This window comes from Stegostoma tigrinum, chromosome 7 (genome assembly GCF_030684315.1).
Source record: "Stegostoma tigrinum isolate sSteTig4 chromosome 7, sSteTig4.hap1, whole genome shotgun sequence".
Taxonomy (NCBI): domain Eukaryota; kingdom Metazoa; phylum Chordata; class Chondrichthyes; order Orectolobiformes; family Stegostomatidae; genus Stegostoma; species Stegostoma tigrinum.
Genome location: NC_081360.1, coordinates 31,716,241 through 31,729,707, shown reverse-complemented (window position 1 = coordinate 31,729,707; position 13,467 = coordinate 31,716,241). Strand labels below are relative to the sequence as shown.

Genomic DNA, 13,467 nt, shown 5'->3' with positions numbered 1-13,467 from the left:
GGTTTGTGCGCATGAGTTTCCAGCAAGTGGCTCTGAAAAATGCAAAGAGAAACCATGCCAAATGTTCGTTGCGAATGTCCATGGACAAGGGACACTTCGGTTAGTCCCTGTGGATTGTGCCTTGAGATGCTGTTGGTGCTGAGCAACACGGTGGTTATTCGCTGGCAGTGGCGCTCTGATGTCCATGTCGAGAATTCTTGACGTCTCAATATTTTGCATTTTTTGTAAGATAGGAAACTGAATATTAATCAGGTAAGACAGCCATTAATTGGGTGTTTGACAAGCTGTAATGCTGCCTAATTGGCATCTTGCCACTGTCTATCAAGGAACTCTTCCTGCTGCCTGGTAGATGCATAAAAGATACAGTGAGATGTTGTTGATGTCGAGAAAGGCCTTGTACGACTTCATACAAGTTTCTGCTACATCTCTCACCATAGCCTCAGTTGTTCAGGCCCCTTAAAACCTTCTGCTAATTAACTCTGTTTCTCTCTCTCTCTCTTTTGTGTTTCCAGCATTTTTTGATTTTTATTTCGGAAGTTGAGTCTCTGTTGCATTATTTTTATGCTTGCAGTGTGAAAGAAAATATAAATTGTCTATTTTGAAATTATTCAGCAAGGTTAGCATGTACATATTCAGTGTTATTTTGTGGATTTCTGTTTTTTCTCATGTAATAATCGTAAAAGGTATATTGAGTAGTACCTAGTCACTGCAATGTTTCACATGGCTTTATAGAGTTCGAACTTTTATTCTTTATTATTTCTACCTGAAGATTTTAAGAAGTGTCAGAATATTTACTTGGACATATTACATTTACATTTTTGCAGCTTTGAATATGCAAACAGAACACATTATAAAAATTATTAAAAATTATAATGGAAAACAAGTTACATTAAGAAATACCAGAGCAGGGCAAATAATACAACCTTAAGCACTGTACTACAGCATACAATAATTAAAAAGTCTTCAGATAATGTTTAGAATACATGGACCTAATAACTACAGTCATAACATTATAATTTTGTTCATCAACTGCAAAGTGACTTTTCCATTGAATACTTCTGACAATCATTGCTTGAGGATGTCACTCTGTAGTGATGATATCAGAATTATTACTGAGTCTAAGTACTGCAGTATATTATTGTAATTCCATTAAAATCATAATGTATATATATTCAAAATAATGTCAGGCTGTGATTTCATTTTTAAGGTTTCAATCATATCATTTGAATGCTGAGACCAAACTCCAGCTTTACCACCTGTTCTCAACTACCCGTAATTTATACTACATGTCTTAGTACATGATTTCCTCTGTAACACTAAACAAACAATACAACATTAAATGTATCAAATACATCTGTTATCGTCCTTTACAGTCTTTTAACAAATAAACTGATCAGCATTATTATTTGTAAGACCCATTTAACCTCATTTCTGAAGAGTAACAGCTAAAATCTGACAACGATTTAACAGTGCTAATTAACATTTTCTGCATACCTACATAAGTACATAGCTAAAACAACTAAAAATGATTGCAATGAGTGTTCCAAACATTACAACTTTTTAAAAAAAATTACTTACATCAGAACACAATGGTATATTTCTCCATTTTTGTGTCTTCTGCCTGGCCTTATGTAAAGTTGCCGCACAGCGACTGCCAGTCAGTCTGTGGCCAACCTATATTCCCAAGAAGACGACTCAGTCGGGGTACATAGACAGTTAGCCTGAAAGTTTCAAGGGGTCTATCAAAAAAATCACCTTGTCAGAAGGAGAGCAAAGTTAGAAAAAAATTAAATAAGCTATTTTTGAATGTGAGCTTCTTTCAACTTAAATAATCGCCGTAAACCCTGTCTTCCAGCTGCTTTCACTGGCCAATTTCCAACTCATTAAGGATTTCCAGTGGAAGTACGTTAATCACATAGCCTGTCACTCTGACTGACAGAACTGGATTCTCTTGAGGAACTGCTGGGGAAGATGATTTACTAGAACTTCCAGTCATACAAAGTTGTGGGAATAGACTTCTGTTAAGGTGCTCCTAAGGATTAGATTGGTCAGAATTACAAGTAACTTTGGGTTGAATTTTATCACACACTTCAGAACACCACAATGTCAGTGCAAAGCAGGGCATGAGCATGTACTTTATGGATGTAGAACTGGTTTGGGTAATTTTACTACAGGTGGCCACTTAATTCACCACCTATAGGTTTTTCATCTGATTATGAACAGAAGGAGGCTCCTGATGCTGTGATACTGACAGCTGGCAACACTGAAGTGTTATCAGGAGAAGTAGTCACTGCTGATGGAAGCAACAGATCTTGAGCCTCCAAGTGAATGAAAAATTTTAAAATACAAGTGTCTCAGGGAGCAAACCAACCTGGGAGATTTGTTGGGAGTTGCAGAGAATGCCTTTAGTGCTCACAGCCTCCTCTGAGTCATGGGGCCAGTAGCTTAGCTTCCTCCTTGTTCCAGCTGCTTACATGGGATCCATCTGCATTAAGCTGGTGGCCACTGGAAAAACATAGCTATTTCCAGGAACAGTGTTTAATTGGAGAGCTATCCTGACATGGCTACCTGTAGGTTAGCAGACCCTACACCTGCATCCCAGCCCTCCATCTGTGAGCTGGCAAAAGTTTGAAGTTAGTCACCCAAATCTCACACAGAAAGAAAGCAGTGAGAATCAGCAATCTCAGGGAACAAGTGGGAAAGATTTCAAAAACAGGAAAATTGTGGAGAAATTCAAGTGAATTTGTAATATGCTGAGGAACACGTTTCAGTTTCAGAAACAAGTGGAACAAAAAGAGGAGCTGGCATTTCTTATGGTAGGTTTTGCAATATTGTCAATTAGAGAGAAACTTTATACATTAACAAAATAACTAATGATTCAACGTTATCTCAGATGGATCATTTTGTCTATTTGGGACGGTACAGTTACTGTAACAAAACTAAATTTTCTCTTGCCAAGTCCGCAGAAATCACAGAAACACTCATAGTCTCAGTAACAATGACTTGCATCTACACATCACCTTCAAAATGTCCAAGGTGCACACATTAGTGGTATCAAACAAAATTTAATACCGAATCATAAAAGGAGATATTGGTAAAGGTAACAAAAGAATTAATCAAAATGGTTGGTATTAAAGAGCACTTTAAGGGAAGAGAGAAGGGCAAAAGATTTGGTTAGGCTCAGAGAGGGAATTCCAGAGCTTTGGGACTAACTAGCCAAAGTTGTGGAAATCATGGTGGAGTGCTGAAAATCCAGCATGTGCAAGAGGCCAGAATTGGTGAGGTGCAGAGACCTTGCAGATTGAATAGACTGGAGGAAGCTGAAGATATATGGTGGGTGAGAATGGAAGGGCGTCGAGCAGAGGGAGGTCCAAGACAAATCTGAAAACAAGCTCCAATGAAAAAAGTTGCATTAATCAATTAAAACAAAATTCATAAATTCAAATGTATAATTTGGAACTAATCTTTATACAAAAATATTTGCATTAAAGGGGATCAGTGAGTTGTTTTAATACCATTGGAAGGGGCTTTCATAAGCAAAAAGGTTTCAGAACGCTGAGTGATCTAAGAATATTTTTCATTCAATTATTTTAAAAAGTTAATTAACTGGCGGAAATGCAACATGAGGATGGCTCCTACTTAAGAATCATGTAATTAGTTTAGACATGGTACTAAACTATGTGGTATACCAGAAGTGACACTGAAATTATTGTCCTGGCTGATGCAATGAATCCTATTTCTTTTTTTAAAATTAGTTTATGATAAGAAACATTATGTGGAACTGAGTGAAAAGCTCCTTTGTAATCTACAATGAGGGCACTATACGTCGGGTACCTTAAATTAAACTGTACTCTGTGCATAAGTTGATGCAAAAGGGCATCATTCCTTTCAACCATGAGTTTAACTTATTCTCTTAATGAGCTGAAGAAATAAATGTTAGAGAGTTCAGGATTGACACTAGAGTCAGACTGATTCTCATTAAAGAGCTTTCAGTGTATTATTACAAGTTACCAATCCCAACACTAAGTTTAGCTTCAGTGTTTAGTTCCATTCCCAACTCCTCCATAATGAAACAATTCATGCCTGCATTCAGGACAACTGGCCAACATTTACACTTGGCCTGCTAAATGGAAAGTAACATCTGTGTGACACAAGTGCCAGGCAATGGCCATTACCAACAAGAGGAAGTCTTAACTAGCTACCCTTGAGATTCACTAGCATCATCACCATCAAAACTCCACTTGGGAGTCACCATTCACCAGAAACCAAAATGGAGCAGCCACATAAATACTATAGCAGCGAGATTGACTCTCTGGTTGACTTTAAATACCCTTTCATCAAGCACAAATCAGGAATGCCATGAAATATTCTTCTCTTCCCAAATGAATGCAGTTCCAAAAATGTTCAAGCAGTTTGGCTCTATCTGGGACAAAGCAGCCGATGTGATTGGTAGTGCCTTCATAACGTGTACATCATGTTTGTAGTTACACTGCAGCAACTTCTCAAGGATACTTTGAGACTGACCTTAACCATTTCGATGGATAAAGGCAATAGGACCTGTGAACAGTACCATCTGTAAATTTACTGCCCTTTTCTCACTACTGTCAGGTCAATGTCCTGGAACTCTCTACCAAAAAACAATGAGAAGACATTCACCACATATACTGTGGCAGTTCAAGAAGTCAACAAGTCACCACTTTCTCCAGGCTAATTAGAGATGGACAATAAATGCAGGGAGTGCCTCCAAAGTCCACATCCCATGAAGAATAAAAATAGCTGATGCCAAAGGAGTGGATGTAATGGTTATATTTTCCTACAGTTCATTGCCATACATATATTACTTAGCAGGACAAGTAACGTTACCTTGACTGAACAACCCTCAAAAATGACTCCTTTCGATCTTGCAGAGACAGCACTGTTTTGCGTGAGCGTATTCTTGAACAAGTGGATTGCAAAACATGATCCCGAGAATGTGCAAAGAGAAATGACAGTAAAGAAGTAACAAATGACTTTTAAAAATTAGCACATACAAATAGAAAAAATAACAAAAATATTACTTGAGAATTTAAAAGTAAATATAAACATCTGTAGATACGCTTTCCTAAATTTGTTGAATGTAATTTTAAATCGTCCGGTTTTATGATCATTTTATATCATCATAGCAAATTGAAATCAACAGTTCTACTTTACTAAAGAAGCCCGGATCTGTTTGCATAAATCCTGAGAACTGAAATATTTGTTAATGCTTTAATTCCCTGTAGGATTATAGAAAATGTTTAAAAAAATGCACACTTTCATACAGAACAAAAACAAAAGCCACATCTTGCAAAGCCATTAGCTATTATCAATCATATTTTACTCTGGAAAGTCTGCTTTACTTTCTTTAAACTGTTGTCTTCAATACAGGACTGAATTCTGCAATATTATATGCAGGTAACCTGAGTTGTTTCTTCCTCTTGATCCTGCTGCCCATCATCCAAGTCTCTGGAAATGTTATCAATATGACTCATGCCTGAAATGCCTCCATATTGATGTGAATTGATTTCTGAAGTGGTGTAAGAATCTTCAGGAGACTTTGTTTCTGAATGCTTGTTTTTACTGGTGGTCACACCCACATTTCTGTTCCAATTTTTGGTTCTTTCACTGGCTTTTGCTTGCCGAGTAGATCTTTTCTGTAAGATAGGTCTCAATACAGTGATTTATACAAACAAACATGGAAAATGTTCTATTGTAAGATTTAAATCATGGGAGACTGAATTCTCATGGAAAGTTTGGGTAAATCTCAAAACTGATCTTTACAGGTAAATTTTCAATCTAAACATTTTAAGCATTTTCTCTTCTCATCCTTTGTTAATGGTATTTCTTCCCTTACAGTATCCAATTCAGAAGGGTGGACAAGTGATCAGTTTGCTAACTTCTGCTGATATTTAGCTTGATCTGGTTGCGAGTTGCGTACATAGAACGTAGAACTGTACAGCACAGTACAGGCCCTTCGGCCCACAATGTTGTGCCAACTTTTGCCCTGAACCTAAGGTCTATCTAACCTCCACCCCTATCTTACACTATCATCCATATCATATATGTGTGGAGTCCATATTAGCATTTAATTTGGAATTAAAAGGGTAAATACAACAATCTACAGGTTATAGGAGTAGACAATGGCCTAGTGGTATTGTTGCTAGACTATTAATCCAAAAACCCAGTTAATGTTCTGGGGACTCGAGTTCGAAGAACAGAAAAGTTGGCAATTTCTTTGGGACCCAGAAGAAGGGTCCCGACCCAAAGCGTCAGTTTTCCTGTTCCCCTGATGCTGTCTGGCCTGCTGTGTTCCTCCAGCTCCACACTTTGTTATCTCTGACTCTGGCATCTGCAGTTCTTGCTATCTCAGTCGGAGGTTTTTTTGGTTGGAGATGCCCAAAAGGCAAACTTTGATTGGAACCAATAGATACAACTGAGTACCAACACTGATGGAGGAAATCCAAGCCTTCAGTGGAGCAGATCCCATACTGAAAGCATAGTAGTTTTGAGTCTGGACTAATGAAGTGAGAAAACATCTGACAGTACACATTCATGACCTGAAACACCTGACTTAGGAATGACTGCAGCCCAAGACAAATAACCAGGTGAAAATCACTGAGCCAGCTGTAGATATTTTTATGAGTTCTTGTGGCACAGTGGTAGTGTCCTTATCTTTGAGCCAGAAGACCTGGGTCAAGTCCCACCTGTTCTGGGGGGTAAGTCTGAACAGGTTGATTGAAAATATCTCTTGGGATACTTTTTAATCAGCCCGCTCAGAGATGTTATTATACACATTTGGAGCAGGTGGGATTTGGACCCAGGCCTCCTGGCTCAGACGTAAGGACACTGAGATACGACCACTGCAACACAAGAGGTCCAAACTGCAAATGTGCAGTAAGAGTGCAGAGTTAAGCGTTTCACTGTGATAGCAGCAAAAATGACTATTAATTAGAGATCATGCGGCACAGTGGCAATATCCTTACCTCAGAGCCAGGAGACCTGGGTTAAAGTCCAATCTCCTCCAGAGATGTGCTACAACATCTCTAAGTGGGGAGGTGATGGTTTAGTGGTATTATCGCTGGACTGTTAATCTAGAGACCCAGGTAATGGTCTGGGGGATCCGGTTCAAATCTCATCATGGCAAATGGTGGAATTTGAATTCAATTATTGGAAAACCCCATCTGGCTCACTTTAGGGAAGGAAACTGCACATCTGTACCACTCATGACTCCAGACCATCAGCAATGTGGCTGACTCTTAACTACCCTCAGTGACGGGCAATAAATGTTGACCTAGCCGGCGATGCCCTCATCCTGTGAATGAATGAAAAACAGTTTGATTGAGAATATCTAGTCTGATTCATCTAAGTTTTACCCTGAATATCAGGAGTTGGGTCAGACAAGGGGGAGCAGCTGGAGCTTCATGAGTTTGTAGATAGGATAAAGAAACATTTAGCAGAGGAAGAACAGGCTCATAACTGACAGACATTCTAGTAGCCCGAAGAACGGAGTTGATTTTGGTAAAATTCCACTGGGGATAAATGGCACTGAAGTGTGCTAAAAACTGAGAAGTAATATTGTATCATTTTTGCTAATACTGCTCAAATGTTAAATCTAGTAAACTCTTAAAATGTTATCTCCGTAAAAGCGATGCAATTATTGCAACCTGATGCTCTAACAATTGCAAACCTGTGGGCTGTCATCTCAGAAACTAAAACTCAGAACCTGAGGACGATAATGTGATAGGCATAGAGTAAACTGAAATCCATACAGAAAGCAACCTATTTTTAAAAAAAGTTAATAAAGATAAAAAGTAAAGAGGTCACAGTGTTGCCTGATCCTGGTAGCTATCAGTCTGGCCCAACATTGCCAGATACTTTGTAAGTCCAAAACTAGAACACAATATGTGCAGGAGGAATACAGTTTGTGCAGAGGAAATGTGGTATTACCCCATTACCAGAACATGACAAGAATGTCACACCTAAAGATGTAGCTTCAGGTCTCCCTTAAACAGAGATTCTGGTAGGGAGTGTACTGGAATTTGAAGCTGTTTCAGATAGGTACATATCAGACATGGATGCTGATGATTACTTCTTTTAGATCTCACATATTTCAGAGACTTGATAAGCACCAAAATCTAAAGGAGACCAGAGACGGTATAAAACTTAAGCAACTGAAGAAAAAAAATTCTTATTTTTCAATAACTCAAAGTAAGACACCTTTCATTATTTGAGGAGAGTTAGACCCAGTGGAAAAATTCCTGTGGGAAAAAAATGTCCCTAGAGGATTTTCACATGATTATCTCAGATTTAAATCAATGTCCTGCTTTTCATAGCTTGATAACAGAGATGGAATTGTTAATGGACAATATAAGAGGGTGACTGAAAAAAGCAACTGGGCTGCCCTTTAAAATTGGGAATGATTTTTGTCCAGTGTATTCAGTGAGCACAGGCAAGACAGGAGTAAAACAAATATTCGTTCCAAACTTTCAGCAGCTAGTCTTATATCTGGTCCATAAACATTTACTGCACAGGCATTGTGGGGTAGATAACAAAACTATTCTATTTGTTTATTTGGCCAGGGGTTTATACAGAAGTTCAATGGACATTGTAATTCCTGTTTTGAATGTGAATTAACAGGACCTAAATACCAAATCTCTTTGCTTTGTTGGTACTCCATTGGATCTTAAATAATGTCCCTTTTGAAATAATTGCCACAGATTTGGTAAGGGATACCAGTATGCTCTCACTATCAGATACTATTTCCTTATGGAGTATAGCATTAAAAATATTATCATCAAATCTGATACAGGGTTTCCCAAAGGAGGAATTTCAAAAGAGATTATGACTAATTAGTGATAGTAGGAACTGCCGATGCTGGAGAATCTAAGATAACACGGTGCGAAGCTGGATGGGTCAGGCAGCGTCAGAGGAGCAGGAAAGCTGATGTTTCAGGTCTGGACCCATATTCAGAAATAGGGGAGGGGAAGGGGACTCTGAAATAAATAGAGAGAGGTGGGGAGGCAATGATGGAAGGTGGATAAAGGAGCAGAAAGGTGGAGAGAAGACGGACAGGTCAAGGAGGCAGGGATGGAACCAGTAAAAGGTGAGTGTAGGTAGAGAGATGTGATGGGGATTGGTCAATTGAGGGAAAGGACAGGTAAAGGAGGCAGGGATGAGGCTAGTAGGTAGGAAGTAGGGGTGAGGATTGGTCAGTGAGGTGGGAGGAGTGAATAGGTGGGAGAAAAGACGGACAGGTCAAGGAGGCGGGGACTTGCTGGGCTGGTTTTGAGATGAGATCGAGGATGGGGAGATTTTGAAACTTGTGAAGTTCGCATTGAGACCATTGGGCTGCAGGGTTCCCGAGTAAAATATGAGGTACTGTTCCTGCAGCCTTCGGGTGGCATCGTTGTTGCCCTGGAGGAGGCCTAGGATGGACATGTCATCCAAGGAATGGGAGGGGGAGTTGAAGTGGTTGGTGACTGGGAGGTGCAGTTGTTTGGCATGAATCAAGCGTAGGTGTTGCACAATGCGGTCCTGTATCTGCTATTCCTGATGTGGCCTCCTCTAAATTGGGGAAACCAAACGGAGGTTTGGAGATTGCTTTGTGGAACACCTATGCTCAGTTCATGATAAATGACTGCACCTCCCAGTACTTGCACCTAATATGAGACTTGTGCATTGCTGAAGATCAAAACTCCATAAGCCAAGATTAATTATCCCCAGTGCATTGGTAAGTGGCACAATTAAGCTTTGAAAAGTATTCTAAAGAAGGTAGAGAAAGAAATCAGGAACTGGAATACAGCAGGCCAAGCAGCATCTTAAGGTGCTGCTTGGCCTGTTGTGTTCATCCTGCTCCACACTTTGTTATCTCAGATTCTCCAGCATCTGCAGTTCCTATTATCTCAGGAACTGGAATACTTTGCTGCCTGATTTAATTTTTGCAATTTGAGAAGTTCCCAAGGGCATCCATTGGGATTTGAGTTTCTGTACAGGATGCAACACTGTGGACATCTAGAGTAATAGAAGAGCCCTTATTTGAATATGATATGTGTCATATTGTGACAATAAGGAAGGTGGGAAGAAGTCACTCCTATAATAAAGGAAGTAGACGTGTTTAATGTTTAATATCAGTGAGATTCATTCAGCCACAATGGTATGTTTAGTGTGGAAATGTATAAAGCAGTTCAATGGATTACTTTTCAACACTGAACACCAACTTACTGATAACTTGCAGCAAATATACCCTTTTTGGAGAGTGATTAGACTCCATTCTGGTATGATCAATGGCCAAAACAGCCCTACATGGCAGTGATCATAATATGATTGAATTTTACATCCAATTTGAAAGGGAGAAGAACAGGTGTAAGATTTAGTATTTTAAACCTGAATTAGGACATTTATGTGGGCGAGAAAGCTGAGCCAGCCCAAGTGAATGGCATACCAGGCCAGGGGATAGATCAATAGAGACACAATGGCAGTTGTTTAAGAGGATATTTCAGAATTCTCTGGTTAGGTATACTCTTACAATAAAGAAAATTCTAAAGGAAAGATCCACAACCATGGGATAATAAAGAAGTTAGGGAAAGCATCAAAATTAAGGAAAAAGCATTTAACAGTGCAAGATGAGTGGCAGGTCAGTTGACTATAAGGGACTGCAGAAAATGTCGAAAAGATAAATCAGGAGAAAGGGCTTAGAGAATGAGATAAAGTTAGCCAGAAATATAAAAATAGATAGCAAATATTTCTGTTTAGTATTTAAAAACGCTTTTTTAAGAAGTAGTCTTGGTCCTCTAGTGACTGAGAACGGGGAATTAATAGTAGATAGTAAGGAAATGGTGAAATATTTTAACTTCTTTCTTCATTACAGAGGATACAAAATACCTTTACTAATAGCTGTAAATCTAGAGGTGGAAGGGAGAGAGGAGCTTGCTGAAATTAGTCATGAGGATAGCTCACTAAAATTAGATCATTAAGCAACTAATGGAGCTGTGGGTAGACAAGTCTTCAGGTCAACATGGATGTCATCCCATTGTCTTAAAGGAGGTGGCTAATGAGGTAGTAGATGCTTGGCTTAAATAATCCAAAGGTCTCTGGATTCAGGGAACGTTCCATCAGATTGGAAAGTAGCAAATATAACCTCTACTATCAAGAAGGGTAGGAGGCAGAAAACAGAAAACTAATCGGTCAGTTAGCTTGACATTGTGAGAAAGGTGTTAGAATTGATTAATAAAGAGGTGATAGTTACCTACTAGAAAAACTCAAGTCAATTGGGAACAGTCAGCATGTTTTTGTGTAAGAGAAATCATGTTTAACCAACTTATTAGACTTCTATGAAGGAGTAACAGATACTGTGGGTAAAGGAGAGCCTGCAGACATATTGTACATGGATTTCCCAAAGGCATTTGATAAGGTGCCGCATCAAAGGTTATGCGGAAAATACAAACTCATGGTTTAGGCTGAAAGTGGGGTAAGTAGGCCCTTTCTAATTTGCAGGATGTGATGAGTGGGATCCCACAGGTATTTTATAATTTACATCACTTAAATGAAGGGAGCGAAAGCATATGCAGATGACACAAAGATAGGTAAGAGAGCAATTGTGAAGGTGACACATAATAATTGCATAAAGATGTGGATGAAATATATCAATGGGCAAAAAATTGGGCAGGTGGAGTATAATTTCTGAAAATGTGAAACTGTTCACATTGGCAGCAAGAATAAAAAAGTAGAGTATTGCTCAAAGAGAGAACAACTGCAGAATCCTAAGATGCAGAGGGATCTAGCTGCTCCACAGTATATATCATAAAATATTAATATGTGTCAAGAATCTAATTGAGAAGACTATTGGATGTTATCCTATTACAAGAGAAACTGCTATTATAACAGGAATTGATCATACAAGTAATGATATTACCCTTCACTTATACAGGGCAATAGTGAGATCCGATCTGTCTAGTTTTAGTTTCCTTATTTAAGGAGGGATGTAAATGCACAGGAGGAGATTCAGAGGAGGTTTACTAGATGTATGTCTGGAATGAGTGGGTTATTGTATGTGAATAGGTTGAACAGTCGAGGCTTGTTTCCACTGGAGTTTAGAAGAGTGAGGGTGATTTTATTGTGGCATACGTCATCCGAAAATTCTTGACAAGGCAGATGTGGAAAGAATGTTTCCTCTTGAAAGTCAGTTCAAAGCTAGGGGATGAAGGGTCTCTGATGAAGGGTCAAGGCCCGAAACATCAGCTTTTGTGCTCCTGAGATGCTGCTTGGCCTGCTGTGTTCATCCAGCTTCACACTTTGTTATCAAAGCTAGGGAACGTGGTTTTAAAATTATGTTGCCCTTTTGGGACCAAGGTGGGAAGAATTTTTTTTGTAAGAGTTGTGTGACTTTGGAACACCCTGCCTCTGAAGCCAGCATTACTTCTATGGCAGAGTTAGATAGATTCTTATTAGACAGGGAATCAAAGGTTATCGTGGTAGTTGAAAAAACGAAACTCAAAACACAAACAGTTCAGCCAAGGTCTTACCAAATAAAAAGCAGGGCCTGAGGTGTCAAACGGCTTCTTTCGGTAGGATGTTGACTGATGGGAATTCAGGCAAATAAAAGTCAGGGCATAAAAGTATGGTACAGCTGGTCAACAGGGCAAGAGGGTGCTAGCGAATAACTGTGGTATGTAAGATGATAACCATTGTGGATGTGACAAACAGCGAAGAGGAAAAGGTTACAGCAAAAAGAAAAACTAAGCAGAATAGAAGTAGCTTCCAAGCTGGAGATCCATGCTTCTTGCACAGGAATTCCGTGGTTCATGATTCTACACTCAGTTAGAGACGCACTTATTGGATAGGAGGGATTTCTTCACTCTTTACATATCAAATTCTGGAAATTTCACCACAGCTTCAGGGATTTCAAAAACACTCTAACATAATTGCTACATACCATATTTGTTGTCTTGCTATAACTATCTACCATAGAATGAGCAAAAGAAACATGTTCAACGGGGGAGGCACAATTTTTCTTCTTTCTGCACTGTCTATATTTGGTGATGGGCTTCCAATGATATCTTTTGACCTGCCACTTTCGTCGCTTATTTTTATAATTCACTGCTGGGCCCACTTGAGTAAGTACTTAGTACTCCATTATTCCTAAATTACCTCATATTGATTTCTGGTGGCATTATTTGCAGGCTTGGAAGTTGGAACCTAATCATTATTTAATGCTCTACATTATAGTTGTCTGTTTTCAAAATAGTGTTTGGTATGACGAGAGATTCGGTGGTTCTACAAACATTTAGTACAACATTTGAACTAGAAATTCATTGCGCTTTATATAATTGTCTTCTTCAACTAATCAAAGCTAACAAGAAAATAAGCAAATCAGTAAAACATTGAATATGATCTCTAAGGGGTATGAATCTTTGTACTATTAGAATGAAGCACTGTGTACAGAATCACAGA

At 38.9% G+C, this 13,467-nt stretch overlaps 1 protein-coding gene across 1 annotated transcript in view; it reads right to left on the bottom strand.

Moving 5' to 3' along the window:
• Window positions 1-789: 789 nt before the first annotated feature.
• The window catches only part of rftn2 (raftlin family member 2), a 49,845-nt gene continuing 37,167 nt past the window's right edge, over window positions 790-13,467 (bottom strand). The window contains exon 10 of the mRNA XM_048535308.1: window positions 790-5,672. Coding sequence (XP_048391265.1) covers window positions 5,424-5,672 — 249 coding nt within the window. The 3' untranslated portion in view covers window positions 790-5,423. The remainder of the gene's footprint in view (window positions 5,673-13,467) is intronic.